This window comes from Mustela nigripes, chromosome 13 (genome assembly GCF_022355385.1).
Source record: "Mustela nigripes isolate SB6536 chromosome 13, MUSNIG.SB6536, whole genome shotgun sequence".
In the NCBI taxonomy this organism is placed as follows: Eukaryota; Metazoa; Chordata; class Mammalia; order Carnivora; family Mustelidae; genus Mustela; species Mustela nigripes.
In genome coordinates this window covers 62,190,298-62,212,980 of record NC_081569.1, presented here as the reverse complement: position 1 = coordinate 62,212,980, position 22,683 = coordinate 62,190,298, and the positions used below count along the sequence as shown (strand labels likewise).

The following is a 22,683-nucleotide window of genomic DNA, read 5'->3' as shown; positions in this document are numbered from 1 at the left end:
TTCTCAACTGTTTGCCTGTTTGGTGTTCCCTTATCCAGGGTATTTAATGGTGGTTATTCAGTCCTTGGCTCTTGACCCCAAAGTAGGTAGATCCTCTTCCTAGAATCCCTGCCCCTCTTCCCTCCCCCAAACCAAATGTATCTCCCCATCCTAGGCCCCTCTTACTCATACTCTGGTGATCTCATTTTCAGAAATTAGCTGGCTCCCGTATCTTTTTCTCCCTTTATCTACCCTATGTTCTCTGGTCTCCCTGGGTCCTGGAGCTGCTTTCAGTTATCAAAGACATTGAGATAAATGACAGTGGTGGGAGAAGCAGAGAGGTAGAAGCCAAGGGCTAGCAACTAAGCAATGTATACAGTCAGAAAAAGCCTAAGCAGCACTACAGCATCTGTAATGAACTTGATTTTATTGTTAGAATTGGAGGTGGCTCCATTACAGCAGCTGGGAACTATAGCAGGGAAGTGTGGGGAGGAGCAGAGCACAGCAGCACAGGGAGGGCGGGAGCTAGGAAGAACACAGGCCGGCTCATTTTGGTTTCCACACAGTCCTTTGGCAGAGAGCGCCCTGGCAAGTGTCTGGATTTCTCAGTCCGGCAGTAGTCTGGCAGGGCTGCTCATTGGCTTGCTTGGGGAGAGGTCCTCTCCTGGGGTGTTTTGTGTTTTCTTTTTTTTTTTTTTTAAGCCAGTTTTCACCTTACTCAGTAGGAGTTCAGCTTTAGCTCAGCTTCGTCTCCTTCCCTTCCTCCCTCTCATCTTCCCCAAGTTCTCTGGCATGGCCTCAACCTCCCAGATCCTCTGTTCAAGAGTTTGGGGCTGGAAAGGCAACCAGTGTTCCCATTTCAGCTGCAGGATGGTATAGTGGAATGTTGGGGGAGTCACACATTGCTGGGGTGTCAAATGTTGGGATGTCAGGCAGTGGCTTATTTTTAACCCATTACACACCAGGCCACAGCAGATGACCACATGCAGAGAAGCCAAGCAGGGGACGAAAAGGGATGAGGATAACTGGAATGGGTGGGTGAAAACTTCAAAAGGTCAGGGAGCTTGGACGAATTCAGGGATTGGGGCTGGGCTCTCCTTGCCCCTTTGTGCTGCCCAATAGGCCTGGTCTGAGCACAGCTCTGGGATGTGAATGGTATGAAGCAGGGACTGGGAGGATAAGCAACTTTCTTCTCTCACCAGTCTATTGGTCAAAAGAGCTTCAAGTTTTGGACTGAGACATTCAGATACGGAGGGAAGCAGTGGGATAGTGTAGCAGTGGTGGACCCCTGAACCCCTGCTGGAACCTAGACCCTGGTGGGTAAGGGAATGGGAGATGGAGGAGAGAGCGCAGCTCTGGGCACCTCACTGACAGAATCCTGCCCCCCCCCCAGGTCACATACATTACTACTGGAGATCCTTCCTTAAGATGCTAAATAAATAGAGATAAAGAGGTCCCCGGGTCTGGGGATATGATCTCGCTCTATGAAGGAGGAGGTTGCTGAGATCCACCCTTCCTCCCCCCGCAATACAAACTTTTGGTAGTGTTAAGAGAAGGGGTACTCTGGGGTTCTCAGGCATCAGATGACTTCCTATCCTAATTTTTACCCTCCTTCTACCCTCTCCCTGTTGCCTTTGGTTTTGAAATTCCTTTCAGGTATGGATGAGGGGGAGGGACAACCCTTCCACTTAGCCCAGCCCAAGTTCCCACAATAAGACATCCTGTCCCATCTCTCCCACCCCAGCTCCCACGTCCCTCAACCCCAAAGGACTCAGCAATAGCCATTCTCTAAGGGAGCTGGGGGAGCAGATCCTTGGGGAAAGGAGAGTAGTTCTCTCAGAACTCAATCTTGCAGGCTGGGAAGGACTCATCCTGCATGACCACGGTGCTGCTGCTAGCCAGGACCAGGACGTTCAATTGTTGCTGCTGCTCATGAGTCTGCTGGTACCACTCACGAGTCACCTCTGTGTCATGAGTAGGGATCAGAGTCACCTAGGAAGGAGACAAGAAGTGCCTGATGTGACAATGTGAAGAGAAGTGAGGAGGATGGGTCATCATGCCTGATGGTCTAGGAAGTAGTCCCACCGTCCACAGAAAGGGCTCAGTCCTTTTATGAATAGAGACTGTGTTCCACTATTGCCTCTGAGTAAGCTTCGACCAGACCTCCTCTTCAGCATCCCTTGCCACTCACCTGAAGATTCTCCCCCCACTGGGCCTTGCCCTCCAGCAACGCATCCAGCACAGCCCGGCTCGGCTCTCCATTGACAGGGTCATTCCCACTGACCACATAGTAGGATGCACGCACTCGACGGAAGAAGTCAAGGTCAGCAGTCTTGCCACTGCAATGATTTGGGATATAGGCGAGATCCACGTACACAGGGGGGCCAGAGCCTCCTTTGGAACCCAATGCGGCTGTAGAGATAAGCCAGGACTCATTGGAGAGGTAAAGTAGAAAACTTTTAGCAATCTTCTTCTTCCCACAGTCCCTCTACTCCTGGAGTTTTTGACCAGCCACACCCAACCCCAACCCACCAACTCTCCCACCTTTTATTTTATACTTACATGATCCTGTTTTGAGTCCATTGACTAGGCCTTTGGACATGGGGCTGTGTCCATCCTTTTCCTCTGCTGGGGTGACCTGGCTTGGAGTGCTGCGTGGTCGAGGTGGGACCCGGGATGCTCGATCTGCAGGCCCTTTACCAGGGGTGGGTGAGCGTTTTCCCCGAAGATCCAGACGCCGGGCAGGAGATGCTGGCTTGGCCCTGCCTGGGGCCCTGCGCCCTACTCTCCCCTGTGCCTTCTCCTTCTCCCGTAGCTTTTCTACCCTCCCAGATTCTGAGCTGAGCCCCTCAGGGTCAGCCATGCACACATCAGGGCGAGGAGGGGATGGGCGGGGGTCTGGTTGAGGGATAGGGGGTGGGTCATGGCCAGGCCTGGGATGGTGAGTTCCACTGACCCCCCCAGCTTTGTCCACAGGCAGGAAGTCCCCATCTTCATCTGAGTCGAGGGCTGCCTCAGCTGTGATGGACGGACACTCCTCAGTTTCTGGTGGAACATCAGAATCTGATTGTGAGGAGCCTGAGTCACTGGCTGATGTTGGGGGTGTCTCATCAGCCACAGGGCATGGGCCCCCTGTGGCCCCTGGGCCCCCTGCCCGGCGCCGTCCCCCTCTCCCTACTAGCCGAGCTTCTTCACTTGAGAGGTCACCTTCATCAGTGGATTGGGGCAGAGATGGGTTCAGAAAGGATGGGGAGAGTTCCCCACAGTGTGGCCGAGGCTCAGCAGCACATCCCTGGGGCCCAGCCTCAACCTCAGGGGAGACACTCCTGGGTTGACCTCCAGAAGCCCCTCCAGGGCACAGTGGCTGCTCAGGGGAGAGTAGCGCCTCAGGCCGGGAACTCCTCTCCGCTCCCTCAGGCCAGTCCCCACGTTCCCAGGCAGGGCAGGTCTCAGCTGCTGCTTTCTCAGCCTTGGCCAGGGCAGGGCCTGGGGGATTGGGGCTGGTTTCAGTTGGGCCATTGGTGGCACAATCGCCAGAGGGACTCTCGGAGGGGCTTGACTTCTTGGTGGGGGTCCCTGTGCACTCCAGGTGGCAGGGCAGAGTGCTATCATCCGTGTCTCCAGGCAAGCTTGGAGCTGGAGCTGGGGCCAAGTCCAGTGAAGGTGGGGGTGCTGGGCTCAGAGAAGGGAGATCCCAGATGCTGTGGGCAGCTGGTTCCATTCCTGGGATCAGCTCTCCGGACCCCCGTTCCGCAGCCTCCAGGCCAGGAGGGAAGCGCTCAGCCACACTTGAAATCACAGGTGTGGTGGCCTCTGAGGAGGAGCCTTCAGACAGGGCTGGTGAAGCAGGTCGTGGCAGACTGGAAAGGAGAGGAGCCTCGGGAGAGCTGGGTGATGGAAGCTGGGGCAGCGAGGAGTCCAAGCTGGGGGCCTTGGTCACTTCTAGATATTCATCATGCCGGGCTCTGGTCGGGGGCCCCGGAGCCAGAGCCAGAGCTCGGTCCCTGGAGAAGGCGAGGGAGCCACAGGGTGCCGAGCGGGGTTCAGCAGGAGAGGGCAGCTGTGGAGGAGCTGGCTGCAATGAGGAGAAGCCAAAGGCTGAAGCAGGGAAGTCCAGGCTGGGTCGGGCAGGACCTAGGTGTGAGTCTGAGGGAGGGCTGGAATGTACCTCACTTTCAGGCCACAATGTGGGGGGCCCTGCAGAGACGGGGTGAGGGGGACTTGGGGACTGGGCCTCTTTCTCTGGCTGTTCCCGAGCCCCCTTCTCCAGCTCCGAGTCACTAGTGCTATCTTCCCAGTGACTGTGGCCTGATTCCTTGGGGGATGGGGTTCTCCTGTCTGGGCTACAGCTCAGGATATTACCATTAAGAGCAGGGCTTGGGCCTTTGCTCAGTGGGATAGGAACACGGGGGGGCACTGCAGGTGGGGTAAGGCTGGGCTCCACACTCGGTCCTGGCTCAGGCTCCTGTCTGGGGGGTAAAGTGGGTCCTGCCAGGGCTGCATAGCTAAAGGTTGGAGTGTCAGATTGGAGACTCTTGGGTGAGACAGGAGATGAAAGCTCCTTCTCTGCAGACGGGTTTCGGCCAGCAGCCTCTTCCTTGGCTGAGATGTGTGGCAGCCAATCCCCAGCTGCCCCAAGCGGAGGCTCTCTGGTGGGGCATGCAGGACCAAGCCCAGTGAGCATCATCTGCTCATAGATGTCTGCATACTGAAAACTTCTCTCATCAGGATAGGGTGTGGGCTCTCTCTCCTCGGGCTCCATCTGCTCAGGCTCCTTGGTGGCATGGCTCTCGCTGGCCGCTGGGACCTTTGAGTTTTGAGGGCTGCTGCCAGGAGCACCAGTTCCACCTTCTTCTTCCCTTTCTCCTTCAGCCTTGCGGTAGTCCTTCCCCAAGGGGGAGTATGGCCCACCTTCCAACTCCGCTGCTGCCTCTTGCACTGCCGTCACCACACTGTCATACTCAGCTGTGCCCCAGAAGGGCGCAGGAGTGTGTGGCTCTGGGGCAGGTGTCGGGGGAGCTGGAGCTGGGGAGAGGGGTGCAGGGGGCAGGGGTCTGTCCTTGGGCACCCATGGTGGGATGTCAGCCAGCCACGAGGGGGTGGTGGGTTCGTTCCTCACAGGAGGCATGGGCTCAGGCTCTGGGATAGGGCTTTCCTGTCCTGGGGCTGGAGGAACCCTCTGTCCAACCATCTCAGGTGGGGAGGCTGGAGGAGAAATGATCTCAAAAGGAGAACGGGTCAGCTTGTCCTCTTCCTCTGGTGGCAGCCCAACTGGTGACTCAGCAAGCCAGCGCTCCACCTCCAGCCCCTTCTGTGGTGAGGGATCCTGGAAACCCTTGAAGTCTGAGGCCCAGGGGCTCTGGGGCGCATGTTCCAGTGGGGGCACTTCTTGTTCATCATCCGGCCCTTCATCGAGGAAAGTGCTTTCCCTCTCTTCTGTGTACCGTGGCCGGGCCCCCTGGCCATCCAGCTCATGAGGAAACCATACCTTGCGCTCACAGCTCAGCTCCCTCCAGTATGTGTCCTGTTCCAGGCCCACATCCTCTCTGCCCCTCCAGTACCTGCCCTCCTGCTCAGGAGAGGTGTCCTCCCATGTCCGAGCAGCCTCTTTCTGTTCTCCAACTGGCTCCACTCTGGACAGGGATGTTTCTTGCCACTCCTGGACCACATCCTGCTCCTTCCCATGCTTTTCTCCCTGATCCTGGGCCTTGTCCCCCTGCACTGGGCTCTCTTCCAGACCCAGAGCTCTGGTATTTTCTAGCAGAGCTTCTTCCTTCTGCTGTATGGCCTCAACTTTTTCTCGAGATTTTTCCTCTAGGATCTTCTCCTTCTGTTTCATGGTTTTATCCTCCTGCACTGGGCTCTCCTGCTCCTGAGTTTTGTCCTTGTCTTCCAGAGCCCTGTCTTTCTCTTCAGCAGCCTTATTGTTTTGTTCCAGAGCTTCAGCCTTCTGTCCCAAGGCCCAGTATTTTTGTTCTAAGGCCTCAACCTTCTTTTCCCAGGCCTCGTCCTCCTGTTTTAGAGTCTTGTCTTTTTGTTCCAAGTCAATGTCTTTTTGTTCTAAGGTCTTATCCTTCTGTCCATGAGCCTTGTCCTTCTGTTCAGGGGCTTTGTCTGTCTGTCCTAAGGCTTTGCCCTTCAGTTCAGGGACCTTGTCCTCTGGAGCCTTGTCTTTATGTTCAGTGTCTTTGACTTTTTGTTCTAAGGTTTCATCTTTTTCTTCTAGGATCTTGTCCTCCTGTTCTAGAATTTTGTCTTTTTGTTCTATGTCTTTGTCTTTTGTTTCCAGGGCCTTGTCCTGGAGTCCTAGGACTGTGATCTTTTTTTCTAAGTCTCTGCCTTTTTGTTCTAGACACTTATCTTGCTGTTCTACAGCCTTGTTCTTTTCTTCCAGAGCCTTATCTTTCTGACCAATGGCTGTATCCTTTTGCTCCACAATATCCCTCTGTTCCAGAGTTTTGTCCTGCTCTAAGACTTCATATTTTGGTTCAGGCCCCTTGTCCCTCTGCTCTGGGGTTCTGTCTTTCAACTCTGAAACTTTACCTTCCCATTCCATGGCAATGCCTTCCATGGCAGGGCTTGGCAAAGACTCAGGACTCTTGGTGAGGGAGCTCTCAGGTGTCAGAATGTGTTCACTCGGGCTGCTGATCACACCAGGTGAATGCTTCCCATCTCCCAACAATGTAGAATGGAAGAAGGGGCTGGCAGGTAATTTCCTATCAGGGCTCTCATCTGTGGTGTCTGCCAGAGCAGGGTATGCAGTGGTTCCATCTGGGAGAGGCGACACTGGGGCTGCATGGGGTTCTGGAATAGATGCAGGCACTAGATTGTGAGAAGTGTCCTCAGCCTGCATTAGAGGCCCCTTTTCTTCCTTTCCAAGGCTTAGTTCCCCAAACTGGAGGGTGCCGAGATTTTCTGGAGAGAGCTGCTTAGAAGAGATATCCAGAGAGGTCTCCTTGCTGGGACTCTCTTCTGAGAGAGAAAGTGACTGGGTTTCTTCTGGAGATACCTCTGGCCAAAGGTCTTTGTGTAGCTGCTGCTCTGTCAGGCCAAAGGGAGACCTGGGGATGGCTTGTTGGTGGGCTGTATCTGGGGAGACCACACTGAGTATAGATACGGACTCTGCATCTTCAGGGGAGAGGCTTTGGTCAGGAAATTGGAGCACTTCATCTTTCTGAGTTTCACCAGGTTCTTGGAGTGATGTTCTCAAATCTCTGGGAAGGGCTTCTGTTCCCAGAATTAGGCCTGGGGGCTCTCTTGCCTCCACAGTCTCAAAGACTATTGCTTTGTCCTGTTCTGGCAACAGCTGGATAGTGCAGCCTGTATGTCCCCCAACAATGTTGACAGGTGCTTCCTGGGCAGGGGGATTCCTGGGAGAAGGCAACTTTCCCTCCTCCTCTAGTGCGACCTCTTCAGGCCCTGGCTTAACTACCTGCTCTATAGCATCTTCCTTGCCCACACCTGGTATACGCCTAGTTCCTCCCCAGGAGCCTGCTTCCTGGAAGTCTTGGGGCTCAGACTTTTCTTCCACTGGGGACTGATGAAAGGGTGTGTGGGTGGCACTGGGTGGGCCAGATGGTGGAGGAGAGGCCATCTTCACTGTGCTATCATCTGGGCTGAGGCAGCGCTCCTCCACTTCTCCAAGGATTGGTTCCCCTGGATGTAGGGTATGCCCAGGGGCACCAAACATCGGAGCTCCAAATTGACTAGAAATTTTCTCAGACTTCTCTGCATTTGTGGTCTCCTCCTCTTCCTCTTCCACAGCTTTCTCTCCAGGCAACCCTCTCCCTGCAATCTCTCCTTTCTTCTCTGACTCCCCAGTCACAGAGAAATCCTCATAGGGTGGTGATTTGAAGCCCTTGTCTTCTTCCAGTGAGGAGGTGGGTGAGATGGTTCCAGCCGATGGCACATAGTCCAAGCCCTGAGTGGCTTCAGTGCGGGATGAGGGGATGCTTGTGACCGTGTCAAGCAGCAGGGAGCTCTTGCCTGTCTCCTCTGTCTGGGGAGCTGTGAGCGACGCCACAGACTGGTCCTCAGCCACAGATGTGGCAAAGGAAGAAAGCTTGTCACACTCAGTGATTGAGGTGGCCGAGGACACATGCTCCTCTTCAGCCAAAGGGGCGGCCACCATGTTGGGGGGGTAGGTGAGTTCAGTCTCTGGCACTCCGTAGCCTTTGCTGGAGGCAGTAGGAACAGCACTGTCTGTAGGCTGGCTAGCTTCAAAGGGGCCAGTAGCTTCAGCCCCAGGTAGGTCATACGTACTTATAGGAAATCTAGGTGGAGCTGGGCGCTCTTCTGGCTCGTCATGAATCTCCTCATCTGAGATGGTCTGCTCTGTCTCTGAGTAGCCAGGGATTGTTTCATCCTGGATGTAAGAGACATGCTCAGTGGCTCCTGCAGGTGTGGCCAGGCTACTTAGGAAGGACGAGGTCTCCTTCTCAGGAGCTTTGCCTTGGAGTCCTACATCCCGGCCCCCGAGGGCCTCCCTGCCCCTTGGAGTTACCTTCAAGGCTTCCTGCATATGTTTTTGGTAAAAACCCTCAGCCTTTGTCTCTTCTTCTTCCTCCTCATCTGAAGGGTGCAACTCCTCCATTTCTTCTAACTCAGCCTTCTCTATCACATCCTCCTTTACCTCGGGTTCACTTTCCTCTCTGGCTTCTGTTCTATCAGGGAGCCTCTCTGTTTCCTTCTGCTTCTTTTCCTCCCAGGTCTCTTTCTCTTCCTCTGTTTCAGCCCCAGAGTCTGGGCCTCTATCCTTGCTTCCTTGTTCTTCAGGGACATCTGAGACAACCTCTTTCTCCTTCATCATCATAGGTTCTTCGTGTTCCAGCCGTGGGACAGAGGGTGGTATCCCCTGGCCATTTGTGCTCGGAGGTCTCTCCTCTGCAGTGTCTGGAGGGAATGGTTTCTCTCCTAGTCTTGTGTCCCTTTGTTCAGCCAGCAACCCCCTCTCCTCACGCTTCAGCTCCTCAAAGTCCTGTGTGAGGTCCTCTGGTGAAGACAGAGCCAATTCCCTGTGCCCACTGACTACTGGGGGTGGTACAGCCCCCTTCTGGGCTGGGGGTGTCCGGGGCTCAGAAGACAGCTCCTTCTCTGCACGAGCAGCCCGACTCTTGTCCATTTTGACCCTGCCAGGGGCCTTGGCTTTGTAGAGGGTCTTACGAACCTCAGGGGTAAAGGGCTTAAGGTCTGGCTTGGAAATTTTCTTGACCTCAGGTTTGGTATCTTTCCTCTTCTCCTCCTTTTTGGCATCCTTCTTCTCCTCCTTCCTTCCTTCATCCTTCTTGAGCTCCTTTCTCTCCTTCTTGATCTCTTTTTTCTCTTTGTCTTTTTTTTCTTCCAGCTTTGATATCTTTTCTTTCAGGTGCTTCTTCCCCACCTTGTCTTTGATCAGCTTTCGCTTCTCTGCCTTCAGGGCCTCACTCGACTCTGTCTTCACCCTCTCGGGCTTCATAGGCTTCTCTGGGGGCTTCTCAGATGACTCCTTTATTTTTTTCTCTGTCTTGGCTAACTCCTTGGCCAGTTCTGAGCGAGCTTCCTTGGCTCCCTCTTCAGCCACCTCCTCCCGTTTGGCCAGCTTGCTTACAGCTGGTTTGGCAGTGGCCTTGAGGCTCTCCTTGCTGTCAGCCCGCTGTTTGATTTTGCTGGGTTTGAGGTTGGTAGGCACTGCACCAGAGGCCAAGTCCTTCTGTGTAGCCACAGGGTACCGCAGGAAGTCCAGGTGCCTCAGCTTTTCCAGGCCTTCCAAGATCTTATTCTGGGGAGCATTCCCTGGAAAAAGCACACGTACAATCTTCTCAGTGGGGTTGGCTGGTAGCCAGACTACCAGAGCAGTGATAGAGGTCAGGTAGGGCACCGAGATCTCAGCCTCCTTCCCGTTAGCCAGCACAATGCCTGTCTTAGCTTTACTGTTGCCTGCCCACTTTTGCATGAGGAACTGCATCTCCTTGCTGTCCTTGACAGGGTTGAGAACATACATGTCCAGCCGGCCCACACCCATTTTGTGAAAGAGGGTCAGTGGCTCAATGGTGTTGCTGACCACACGGTAGAGAGGTTCGGCCTGGATGCCCAGGCGGTTTAGGTGTTGCAGAGTGAGGCAGGCCTCCTCAATGCTGCGCTTGGCTTTCCGGGAGGCATCAGGCAACCGCAGTTTATCTGGCACGTTGAAGAACACAACTCCAAGCTCAGGGGAGATAAGATTCTTCACCCAGTCGCTGTAGCTACTAGAGCCCTGGGACTGCTCCTCTTCCAGTTCTGCCACTTTGCGCTGCAGGAGTCCATTGATGCCTGGCAGGTTGTCTGCCCCGATGTGTGTGAGCAACACTGAGTCAATGCGGTCCAGGTGCCGCACCAGCTTCCAGAAGCAGGACTTGCGATCAGAACCACCATCCACCAAGATGTTGAAACCATTGACGGCAAAGAGGGCAGAGTCCCCGCGGCCACCAGGGAAGATGTAGCAGCAAGGCTTGGAGAGCTTGAGGAAGCCCCCTGATGTAGGGGGCTCTAGTAGGTCAAAGGGAGATGGCACATCCACAGTCTCAGAGACATACTCGGAGAACTCGGCCACACCATCCATGGTGGGCAGCGTGGGCTCAGGGTTTAGTCGGAGGTGCAGGGTCTCTTGGGAACTGGATAGTCCCAGGTGGCTCCAATCACCCTCCCCTAAGCAGGAAACAGTGAGGAAGGCCTGGATCCCAGGGTCTCTATTGCTGAGCAACTGGGCAATCTAGAAGAATGGGAGACAAAAGGCTGATCAGGTGAGGTAGAGACCTGGGGTTGTCTTAAGCCAACTTAGATTCAATCTGCTAGTCTCCATCGCTTTGTGAGGGGATTTCCTCCTACCTTTCTGCCAGCGTTCCCTCTGGTCAAGCAACCTGAGATTTTCCCATGCTTGGATCCCTCCCCACAGCTCTAGTCCTACCCCATATTCTGTTCCTCCCAGATATGCAGATGTGGAGCTTACCTCTGGGTTGTGAAGGACCTGGGCAAAGTTTTGGTAAGAGTAGGTACCACTCTGAAGGATGAGGTCTCCCCCGGGCTCTAAACTTTGCCCACTCAAGATTAGTAGTTTGTGAGCTGATGGACTGCTAAGGAGATGGTGAACCTGGAAGGGAAAGATGGGAGTGTTCACGGAGGGAGGAAACCCAGGGATGGGCCCTGGTTATTCCTGCTTGCCCTCAGTACTGCTAGGACACATTCCCCACTTGTAGGCCCACAACATCTCTAGTGTGGGGCTGGGGATCATAGGGCAGCTTAGATGGTTCAAAGCCAAGTCTAGGCACTTTGGGCCTTCCAGCAGTAGTACTGGCAGAGGCGGGTTATAACATTTCCAGCGAGCCCTAGTGGCAAAGCTCAGGCCCCGATCTTACCTCAGAGCTGATGCTGTCGGCACTGGGGTTTACCAGGATGATGGTCTCTAGGATCTCACTCTGGTGGGAGAGGGTCCTCTGGCCTGAGGGAGGAGAGATGCAGGATTTTGTATTAAAGAGAGTGGGTATAGACTAAAAGGGAGAGGCATTGTGTGGGGCAAGAGAGAAAAGAATATAGTATCATAAAATGGGACTAAGGGGAAAGAGAAGCCCAGCTAGCCTTAGATCCTGCCACTCTGGAGACTGCTGAGCAAGGTCTAGGAACTGGCTCCTCCAGCCCTTCCCTTTCAGGGTTTCCTCCTCCCCTCTCACACACTGGCAGTCTTCTCACTCCCTTCATCTGCCACACCCCCTCAGCCCGGAACTTCTGCCTCAGGCTAGCCTATTGACAAGAAGCTTTTGTCCCTCTGGAGCACTAAGCTCCTGGTGCTGCCTGGGGATGGGGGGCTCAGCTGGAGGGAGGGCTCCCGGGATCATGATCCTTACTCAGCTCTCTTCTCACTAGCCTGCCTCTGCCCTAGGCTTTCATGCCAGTAGAATCCCTGGAAATAAGGACATAGACACTTCTTTGCAGTGTCTACAGACTCCCCATCCTCCTTTCCATCCCCTATCCAAGGCCAGAACTCCCATTCCAAAAGACTCAGTTTCTATCTCTCCAAACCTTTGGGGTTTTACAATTCAAAAAGGAGAAACAGGACTGTAATTTCTCATTCTGTTTTCTACTTCCTCAGAGGCCAAGCCTGCACTCAAAAACATACACACAATCATACTATTGCCACCACCATTCCCTCTCCCTCCTCACCTCCATATCCTCAGGCACAAGAGAGGCCAGATTCACTGCCCCACAGCCCATCCCCTGTGAACAGTGTCTCCTGTCATCCTTACCCCTCTCCCACGGACCCTTTGCCATGGAGACAGAAAGCCACAAACTGGAGTTAGGGGCCCACCAACAAGAAACAACCAAGGATGGAGAGATTCAGGGTGTTTCCCACGCCATGGAGAAAGACAAGACAGCCTCAACTCCCCTATCTACTTTCCTTCTCCAGACTCAAGGGAAACACCAAGCAGTGCAGCAAAAAGGTGGCGGGTTCGAAGATAAGGGAGGAGGATGTGGCCATCCCCTGCTCTGGGCCTTCCTAGCTGCTGGATGCAGACTTGAACACTTGGCCTGCAAGGGGGCTATCTGGGAGATAAGGGTGGAAGAGCTCATAACCTTCCCCTAGATTATGTGATCCAGCTCTCTCCTCTTTCTGGGGTTTGGATGAGAAAAGCCTGGGGCCAGGGCCTTTGTTAGGAGGACAAGCCCTAGTGCCAGGATCAGGCAGATCTGGCAGCTTGGGGCCAAACTTGCAGCTGCAGGGAAATAAGCTGTGGATGGGGTCAGAAGAACAAACCTCACGTAAGGTGGATGTGGGTAGGGCCCAAAAGGAGTTCAAGGGTTCTTTTCTATTAACTTGGCAACTGAAGGAAGCTTTGATGTCAATTCAGAGGATGAGAAACACGTTAGAGACAGGCTGGGGCAGGGCTTGGCTGGTGAGGGGTATCAAGGTTCAGGAAAGGGCCAGGCTAGCCATGGTCTGGTCATAGGCATAGGCAGTTCCTGCACTCCCCACAACACAGATGCACAGGCCCAAACAGTCAGGCTAGGATGGTCTGAAGAGAAATATCTGTGGTACAGACTGATTTGCTTTCCTCTTCCTCCCCTTAGCAGCCCATTCCTCATAGTCCCCTGTGTATGACCATTAGACTTCTCTGATCCCTGTTCCTCACCCATGTGCTAATTCTGACAGGCAACGAAATGGTCTGTATCCTGTACCCCTCCTTTTGAGGCCTGGGAGAAAACCTGATTTCTCCCTTCTGCTCCCTCAGCAATCCCACCGAAGGGAGTGGACTTGTTTTTCCTTTTTCTTTGGAAGGGACTTCTTGTGAGGCAGGGGCGCTTGCCTCAGCCAAAGCTGGGGTGGAGGCGGGCCCGGGTGCTGAGGCTGAGCAGGCAGGAGGGCAGGTGTCTCCGCAGTGAGGCAGAAGGGGAGGGGGGGCCGCTTGGGCAGCTGCAGTGTGCCGCAGTGTGTGAGTGTATGCGAGTGTGCGCGCTGAGCTCAGACTCCAGCTCCGCCCCCACCCCCCACCCCAGCATGACAAGTCATTTTCTTGGCTGCCTCTGCATGGGGTGGGGGGGTGGGGAGCAGAGAGGGAGAAGAAACTGGCGCCTCTGTTCCAGAGCCCCCATCTTGGGAAGAGAAGCAGAGATGGGGTGGGGGTGGGGCTGAGACTTGGAACCTGTGAGGTTGACAGGACTTGGGAATGCAGGGCAGCTGCTGGGGAGGGAGTGCTCGCAGCCGGAGGGAGCCAGAAGTGGGGGCTTAGAGTCTCAAGCTGGCCGCAGAGAATGGGAGCGGGGAGCCCACTGTGAATAGGTTGGTCTGCGAAGAGGCGAGTGCCACGTCTCTTAATGACCCTTTACTCCCTTTCCTTCCCGCTGCCCCAGTGTCCACCACCTTCCCTTACTTGGCAAAAGCTCGCTATTCTGCTCACCCCCAGCATAGAAGCAGCTGAGCAATCCAGCAGCTGACACCAGAGACCCTCCCATTAGGCGCAGTCCCGTAACATCCGCCTTTCCTTCAGATTCTTCTGCTTCTGCCCAAAGATAGCCCCTAAACTCCTCCAGCACCGCGGGCTGCCAGACAGAGCGAGGGATACCATCCTCTGCTGCTGACCCTTGGGTGATGTCTCCCGCCCCAGCCCAGCCTGAGAAGGGACTGTCACAGTCCCGGGTCCAATGGCCTCCACCTGGTCATGGGTCCAGGCCGACCCCACAGCCAGTAATGTTCATCTTCCCTCTCGGTTTCCCCACTTTGCCCATCGTGCTGGGCTAATTCCAAACAAACCAGATATAGGTATCAACTCCTTTCCCGTTACTCCTACGGCAGCATCCCCCCCCACCCCGCCCCCATGCAAAGCCCTTTGGTTAGGTTCTTACCCTGGGGTGTGGGCGGGAGCCCCTCATGGAGGCTGCAGCTCCGGCCTCTGCCGGCAGCTTCAGGGAAGAGTCTGCCGCACTTGGGGTGGGAGTGGGGGGGGGGGCGCGCTTGATGGGGAGGGCGGCGCCTGGGCGGGACGAGGGGCTGGTCCATGACGAGGCACTGGAGACTTAACTCTTTCTTTGCCTTCATCATGTCATGCTCTGGGGCTTCTCTTTGGCTCTGGGGGGCTGCGGAGCTGTCTAGCAGTTCAAAGAGCCCAGGTGGTTTCCAATGGTCCCAGGGCCCTTCTCCCCCCCGAAGCTGTTTAGTCAAGAAAGACCCTTTTAGCATCAGTCAACAGCCCTGTTCTAGGGCACACCGCAGGGACACAGGAGGTTTGGGCTGCCTGGCCCTCCCCCTTTCCTCAGGAACCATCTGCCACCTCTCCCTTCAGACCCAGGGAATGACCTTCAGTTCCTGGAGGAGCAGGAGACAAAGGGACTAGGGACAGGCAAGAATGAAGAGTGGACCACTTGAGATGAAGGCTGGGGAAGGGTTTGTGCTGAGCTCTGTGGGCTTCTGAGCCACAGCTGCAGAAACCCGGGGAGGGTAGAAATAAGTCTCATTTTAGATTGCAGGGTAGGTTGAAATTCCAGAGTGGACACTTGTCCCTAGCACATCCGGGGTGGGGCACAGGGATTCTGGGAGCTGCTTGTAGTTCTATGTCAGTGCAACACCACACAGTGGCCACACTAGCACTGATACTTGGAATTCTTGGGTCATTGGATCTGAAGAGGCTGGGTGGTTTCTGCCACTCAGTGGCCATTCTGCCACTCACTGCCATTCAGTGAGAGTTAACAGGGACCAAGGAGAATCACCAGGGTCCCAGGCCCAAGCAAGATTTACTTACTATAGGCCAATTATTAAGTGCAGCATAAAGTACGTGTTTGGGTTAAAAAAAAAAAAAGTCTATGACTTTGTAGGGTCTTGTGTCCCTGTACTCTCCTTGTCTCTGTACTTTTTAATTTCTCTCTGATGTCTCTTTCTTATACTATCTTAATCCTTCCAATGTTGGTCCTGTTTCCCTTAGTCTCTACCCCTGACTCAGGAATCAAAAGACTCAAAGGGAGGCTCTTGAGAGCTCTAGCACAAGGTTCCAATCCTGTGATGCTCATGTTCGCACAGAGTCCTTCCTCGCCCTCTCCGCATCCATCAACCATCCCCAGTCCTGGACAACTCCTAATGCCTTCCACACATTGACATCCACCTACTCAAACCCAAGCACCAGCCCCACCCTTGCCCCAGACTGCCAAGAGCTGCTTTTGAAGGTCAGAGAAGCCAAAATAGTCTCTGCTCTCAGCATCTTCCATCCCCCCCTTAACTGTAGCCAGAGGAGAGGAGGAGCTGAGTCACCAGAACTTGGTGGGGGGGGGGGGGGAGAACAGAGGAGGAGGAATCCTTGCTCAGATCCGGAGATGCAAAGCAGCAAGATGGCAACAGCCCCATTTGGATTGAGGAGGCCATCTGCAGAGATACACAACACAAACCAGGCTGAGTTCTGAGCATCACAAAAGGAAAACTCCTCCCTTCTTCAACTTCATATTTCTTATTTCTTCCCACCTCAAACCTTCTACCTTCTACCTGCTTTCTAGGGCTCTCTGGAGTGTGCTAAGAAGGAAACTTAAGTAAACATTTGGCTTGAGAGCAAAATAACATATCCCAGCCCAATGCAGAGCCCATCCTTATTCTCAGCTGCTGCCCCCAAGGGCCACACCCTGGGCATAGTTCCAACTCACACTAGAGTCTTCCTTCAGCCCTCACCCTCTGAACAGCCACCCACCACAACTGACCCTTCACCTGCTGTATTCCTAGGGTCTCGGCAATGAAATGGTGAGATGCCAAAGAGAGAAACGCCTGAGCTCAGACTTAAAATGCGACTACAAGTCCTGGATTTGAGACCTGACTCTACCATTGTATTAACCATGCTGTTAAACAAGCCACTTAACCTCTCCAAAAGCTTGCTTCCTGAACTATAAAATGAGCATAGTGTTAATACCATCTAATAATGCAGGGAAGAATGAACGGCATAAGAGATGAAAAAGTACTTCATTCCTAGAATCCTGAACCTGCAGTGCACAAATGCCCCTGGAAGTCTGTTTCTCTTTCATGGAGAATTTATGACCAGGGAAATCCTAAATCAGAATCTCAGACCAGACCAGCTCTAGAGTATACCCTTAGCTCCCAGGCAAACCCAGAATTGGAGAGGTCTGCAGGAAGGGACTTAAAATACTACTCATGTTTACTGCTTTCCCTTTTCAGACAGCAGTGCAGACCCCCAGTTGTAGGGGTTAATGACCTACTATATTAATATAGAATGGCTTTCATGTTTGCAGAATAACAGAACCAATACCTTCAGAGCACATCCGTGGAGAGTCACACAGAAGGCCTACAAACTGATCCTTCAGTATGTTTCTTAAAGTCTTAAAATATCAATCATGAATTATAAATTTTGAAAGTCTCTTCATTTCCTGTAGGTGCCCAATAGAAGTATCAGAGTGTTGTTTAAACTCAGTTTTCCATGTCTTAATAGTTTCTGGGTTTGTTTTACAATGCTTGGAAGCTCCAGATTATCTGCAGAATTTAGAAAGGAAGGCTCCAAGTCACCCCTGGAGACTTTCTGGTGCAAAATTCACCTTGTAAAGCCTTTACCAGATTTGACCGCTAGAAGGAGCTGGGCCACTGACTGTCCATCAGTGGGTCCTTCCTTGTCTGTGTTCCAGCAGTGAGGAGTGGAGAGTGGATAGGAATGAGTGCACTTGCCCTGATGCTGTAGGATACATGTTTTTCCCTTTCTTGGCCATTTGTCCCAGGGCTGAGGAGAGGTGAGAAGTATGGTGGCCTCGCCTGTGGGGGTGGGGGTGAGGGCAGAAAGGATTAAGTCATAACAGACTAGCATATATCCTTAAGCCCATCCCAGCAGCCTGGTTCCCCTTGCCTCTCTTCTGACGGGAGGCTGAAGGGCGGGACAGTGTCTGCAGCTGCTGTGAGCTGACTGTTGTTTGTGGGGACAGCTGAAAGAGGAGCCAGCAGGGGTGGGGCTGTGGCTGTCTTGAGCCCTGTGGGTTTTTCCAGGAAATTCTCCACTGTTCTCCAGGGACATAGACGGGCCACCATGAAAATGTCCACACCTAAAAAAAATTCAGTATGCTAAAGTGAGCATTGGGACTATTGCCCTATGCTCCTCGGGAACACTATGGTAAAACTCTTTGATTAAAAAAGGTCAAGGGACGCCTGGGTGGCTCAGTTGGTTAAGCAGCTGCCTTCGGCTCAGGTCATGATCCCAGGGTCCTGGGATCGAGTCCCGCATCGGGCTCCTTGCTCCGCAGGGAGCCTGCTTCTCCCTCTGACTCTGCCTTCCACTCTGTCTGCCTGTGCTTGCTCTCACTCTCTCTCTCTCTTACAAATAAATAAATAAAATCTTTAAAAAAAAAAAAAAAAAAAAAAAGGTCAAGTAAGTGTTTATATAGTAGCGCTCATTTCTGAAAGGTGCCTGAGGGTAACTATGCACCTCTCTGTTAAGTTTCTTCCCAAGGATCTCCCAATGTTAATCTGAAGAATGGGTAAACGTTTTGGTTTAAGTTCTGTTCATTCTTACACCATTCCAGAAAGCAGCCTACTTTTAAATTTCTGTTCGGAGGACAAAGTTAGAGAATTCAGTGTAAATTGTCAACATCAGCAGATAACCCCCAAACTTCAATACAGTCATTCATTTCAACTGCTGTCATCTCCTTATCCAGCTTACACCAGAGATCCTAGAAGTAATAAACAGCAAAACTGTAGATTTTCAATCATCAGTGCTAATGGAGGGAGCCATGACATGACTAATTCTAAAGAGAAGGCAGTCTCAAAACAGTGAGTAGCTAGCTTCACAGGAAGCCAGTCACATGAAGGAGATGCCAGCTTCATTTTTTTAAATGCTGCACATACTCCTAGGATAATGGAATGTTAGTCATATTAACCCTCTCATAGCCTCTTTTTAGGAGCATCTCTAGAGGAGTCAGTGATCAGGGAAATGACTAAAGATGGGGCAGTTAGCAGGAGGAGTATGAAGAGAAGGGGAAGTGACTATCCACTACACTGGCTAATTGAGAACTATCTGTATAAGATATGATTTCAGTCATTTGGTGGCAGTGACTTTTGAGTGGTTGGATTTTACATTCCATAAAGGCACTGGCACATGAACTGGTGTGTCAGCATTTACTGATATCATGACCAGATGCCCACCACTTTTATAACGGGATATAGGGCTTTCTGCAGTCACCCTACAGATACTGACATGGAATGATAACTCCTAAAATATTTTCTTAAATCCCTAACCCATTTTTCCCACCCAGCAGAATGGGAAACTGAATCCTGTGAACTTTGATCTCAGAGCCAAATCTGAGTGTGACCAGCTCTTGTGGCAGCAAATCTAGGAGACCCTGCTTCCACCCTGGATTTGATGGTGCTCATCAGCCTTTGGTACCGGGATTCTGCTCTGCTCTGGAGATCTGTTGGCTGAACCAAAGAAGGAACCAGAAATCCTGAAACCATAGGCCGTGCAAACTGAGGGAAAGGCGCTAAACAAGGACCTGGGAAGGTGACTGGGGGACTCACAGTTCTCTATAAAGGGAAGCAAGAAGGCTAGGATATACAGAAAGGGGAACACAAAAAGAGTGGATTTTTGCATGGGGGATGATTGATCACTCAAGAGAAGTACCTCATTCCATTAGTGCATGTCAACAGCTTTCCTTAAACCACCCTCTTCTCAGGTAGACATTCTGTTCTTCAGGCTCCCTCCACCATTATACCATCTGTCTGCAAAGGGTACTGGATATGCAAGGATAGCTTTGGAGCTTTGCAACTTACCCCTCAAGAGTACCTCCCTTCTGCCCAACCCAAACCTCTCACAAAGCCAGCTCTGCCAGAGAGACTGGAACTCTGCTCTTCTATAACCAACCCTCACCCAAAGAACTGAAACAAATGACACTAGTCCTAACCTTTGACCTCTGAGGAGAAGTGAGCTAGGTGCCGGGTGATGAAGAGTCTCAATTGTTGGTTCAAGTCAAAGGATGATAAGTCAATGTTCCAGGAGAGAATCCCTGTGAGAGAGAGAGAGAAAAAAAAAAGAGGGCTCTAGATAAGGTCAGTGGAGGGGGCCTTAGGGGAGTACTTCCAAAGCTCCAGAAGGGGCAAGGACAGCGAGAGGGTAAGGATTGCCATGATCAGCCTCAGTGACGTCTTTAAGAAAGGTGGCTGATACCTATGTCTATTTTCCATCTCGTGCCTTTCTTGAGCTTTGCCTCAGCCAGAGAGAGAAGGGCAGAGTTTAGGCTAAACTTGGTCATTAATGAGTTTGTATATAGTCATTTTCTCGCAGAGTTGCCCAGTTGGGATAGAAGTGACAAGGGCCGGTTCCCAGATATTGGGGGCTCCCTTCCTGGTCTTTACAGTTAAATAATATTCTAGACTCTCCTTCTATGCCCTCTCCTTGCCTCCACCCCTCCCGGGCTTGCTTCCACCCGCAGGTGGCTCCGCAGCACTGCGCCATAGGCAGGCAACTAGAGAGGGAGGTGAGGACTGAGGAGCTTCTGGCCACGAAGGTCACTCTCAGGTTTACCGCTGGCACTGAGAGATTTAAGATTTGTCTGCGGCGTTCAGAAAGCACCTTGTTCCTGTTCAGAGATCCTAAAGAAGAAACTAAGGTAGGAACATGGACTCTGCAGGGGATGGTGAGGACCCTCAAGACATTTGACCCGAGACACTGCTAGTGGGAGGGGTGTGACCAGGGTGGCCCCAGGGGAGCAGAGCTCCCTAGCCTCGGGGAGATTGCAGAACGCCATGGGATGTGCGGCAGGGATGAGGAAGCGAATGTTAGTAGCTAGAGACGATATGGACACACGACATGAAAGATGCAGGTGACCAGGACTGATGATACAGGTTAACAGGGAGAGCAGATCTCAGTCCGTGCAACCTAGGGATGGAGAATGCAGACGTACACAGATGGCGGAGAAGCACGGGATGGAGGATGCCCCAAGCATGGCCAGGACAGCGGCTCACCTTGTTCAAGGTGGGCCCGTACGGCCCTCAGCTGACTTTCTGTACCGATATCACCGATCACGATGAGCAAAGAGTGTTTCCGCAGGTCCCAGCGTGCTGCCGCCACTGCGGCTCCGGCTTCGCACAGTGGCTCCGCGGGGTTCTGAGCCAGGAGAGAGCCGGGGCTTCGGAGCCCCAGCCCGGGACTTGTCTCCATGGCAACGCCGCTAGGCCGCCCAGGCCCAGCCTCGGTCTCCATGGAAACTCCGCTGGAGTGCTAGGCCGGCAACGTCCGCTGCAGGGAGAGTGTGTGCGGTTCTTAAAGGCCGGCGGCAGGACCCGTTCATTGGCTGCTGCCTGTCAGGGGGTGGAGCCCTGGCGCCGCAGGGGCCGGGTTGGGGCAGCGGCGTTCTGGCCCTGCGGACACCCGCGGCGGCAGGGTGGTGGCTGCCCCTGTCTTCCCCATCTCGTTTTTTCCATACAGAGCTCCCACCCCGACTTGGGCAGGGGTGGGGCTCTGAGGGACCGGGTGGAGGGGCGAGTCGATTGCCTCGGCGCCGGAAGAAGCTTCTAGTTAGGATGTTTCCCGAATAAGTACTGTCTGGCAATTCTGCAGCCTCGCCAGAACTGAGGGGAGCCATATTGTCCCTCCTGTCTGTCTCCCAGTTTGTATCGTTGTCTCCATCTGTGCCGGTGTATTATCATTGTCTGGTGCATTTTTTTTTTTCCCCGGTCCTAGATTCCATCCTTAGTTTACTTGTCCTCATCTCCCCAGGCCCGGGGAATGCTCAGGAAGGCTGCGCAGTATTGGAGGGACAGAATGACCTTCCAGCCCTGAGTCCCTGGTGAGTTGTTATTCCGAAGATAGTGGTTGGCTAGTCTCCATCTCTGCTGAGTGCAGGAGTCCAGTGCAATGAGCTCAGACTGCAGCAAGGGGGATTTGAGTAAAACACACCCGACTACGAGTAATGTGACACAGTGAGTCTGGTAACCTTGGGAGACAGTGGTGTTACTTCCCCCAGGGATTTCTCAAAACAGAAGGGGCAATGTTTGAACCGAAGAGGCTGACCAGTCCAAAACCCAAGAACCGGAGATGGGAAAGAGGACTGGGGAGGCTGGCACTGTTAGATGACTGACTAGAACGTCCTTAGGAAAACGGTGTGTGCTGTTTAGTCTTACCTCCCCTGTTCCTCAGTGTGTCCCCATCACTTACTCTGCACTCCAGCATCTTTTACCCAAGAATTGGAATCATTCTGTACATGTATGTGTCAGAGAACCTGTCTTTTGTGCTTGGGCTCCAGCAGCACTTTTGGGGGGTGGGGGGGATTGGGGGATAGTACAGGGTAGAAAGGAGCACAGTTCCTCATTCTAATCCCCCACCTCTCTGGAGGCCCTGAGGAGGACTAGACAGTGCCTGAATATTAAGTACCTCACTGCAGTCCTAGTCCTTATCATGGGGCATGCATGAGAGCAAAACAGCCAGTCTGCTCTGCAGTCTGTTTGGATATGCCCTTACTTGGAACTAATATTACATGTCAATTTTATCTCAATTTGAAAAAAAATGGACATGGCCCTGAAAATCCTTTCCATAGCAGAGAAGGAGAAATAAGAGTACTAGCAAAATATCAGATGATGGTGGTGCTTCACCTTGTGTGACACATGAAACAATGTTCTGCTACATCTCTGCCCCACCATTTGCAGATCTGAATCTGGCAAAGCTTGGAGAAGAGATGTGCAGGCCTCATCTTCTGCAATCAGACAAGAGTGCCACGTGGAGGCAGAAAGCCAGAATAGGTTGTAGGGAGAAGAAGGGGACAGTTTCCATGGCAACTGCAGAGATGAGGCCTTTAGCTAGCGTATAGCCTCAGTATAAGGGTCAGCAGCAGTCAACCACAGGCTCTGCTTCCATCGAGTCTGACAACGAGGTTAGACAATAGACCTGAAAAGTATAGGGAAGGACCACACACTGATCAGATGGATGGTAAGGGCACAGATTCAGGTCTATGATCTCAGGCCCTGCTAGAATTAGGTTTTGTTAATTACAGCTGCAAAGGCAAACTATGATAATACTGAAATTGCACATACATGCTGGATGAGCATTCAGCAGGCTGTTCTTTAAAAGGCAGAAAATGTCCTAGAAAGACTGACTGGGGGTATCTCTTAATTACCCCACTCTTTTCTTGGTTTCGTGGTTTTCTTGGTTAATCCCAGCCATTGGGTGATGATCCCAGTGTCATCATCATATTATCAGAAAATATTTTCAAGCATCAAATGGCACACAGCACTGTGTACAC

The 22,683-nt window shown here is 52.7% G+C and overlaps 1 protein-coding gene across 2 annotated transcripts; it reads right to left on the bottom strand.

Annotated features, from left to right (window-relative positions):
- Positions 1–389: 389 nt before the first annotated feature.
- Positions 390–20,690, bottom strand: MAP1A (microtubule associated protein 1A). 2 transcript variants are annotated; one of them, XM_059372674.1, is made up of 7 exons: positions 20,411–20,690; positions 19,351–19,452; positions 11,349–11,431; positions 10,943–11,083; positions 2,542–10,705; positions 2,171–2,391; positions 390–1,971 (listed from the first exon to the last, which is right to left on the bottom strand). In XM_059372674.1, the coding sequence occupies exons 1-7, from the start codon at positions 20,646–20,648 to the stop codon at positions 1,816–1,818; spliced, it is 9,105 nt and encodes a 3,034-aa protein (XP_059228657.1). In that variant the 5' UTR covers positions 20,649–20,690; the 3' UTR covers positions 390–1,815. The 2 variants fall into 2 exon arrangements, with proteins under 2 accessions (XP_059228657.1, XP_059228658.1); XM_059372675.1 differs by lacking the exons at positions 19,351–19,452; positions 20,411–20,690 and adding an exon at positions 14,329–14,434.
- Positions 20,691–22,683: the final 1,993 nt, after the last annotated feature.

What these genes read in the sequence shown, in the direction of transcription:
- MAP1A (XM_059372674.1), bottom strand. Translation starts at nt 20,648, where the DNA reads ATGGAGACCGAGGCTGGGCCTGGGCGGCCTAGCGGCGTTGCCATGGAG. An exon ending in ACGGGCCCACCTTGAACAAG is followed by an intron (nt 19,453 to 20,410) that starts GTGAGCCGCTGT and finishes TCTCTCTCACAG; the next exon opens with GGATTCTCTCCTGGAACATT. An exon ending in AGTGGGGGGAGAATCTTCAG is followed by an intron (nt 1,972 to 2,170) that starts GTGAGTGGCAAG and finishes TCTCCTTCCTAG; the next exon opens with GTGACTCTGATCCCTACTCA.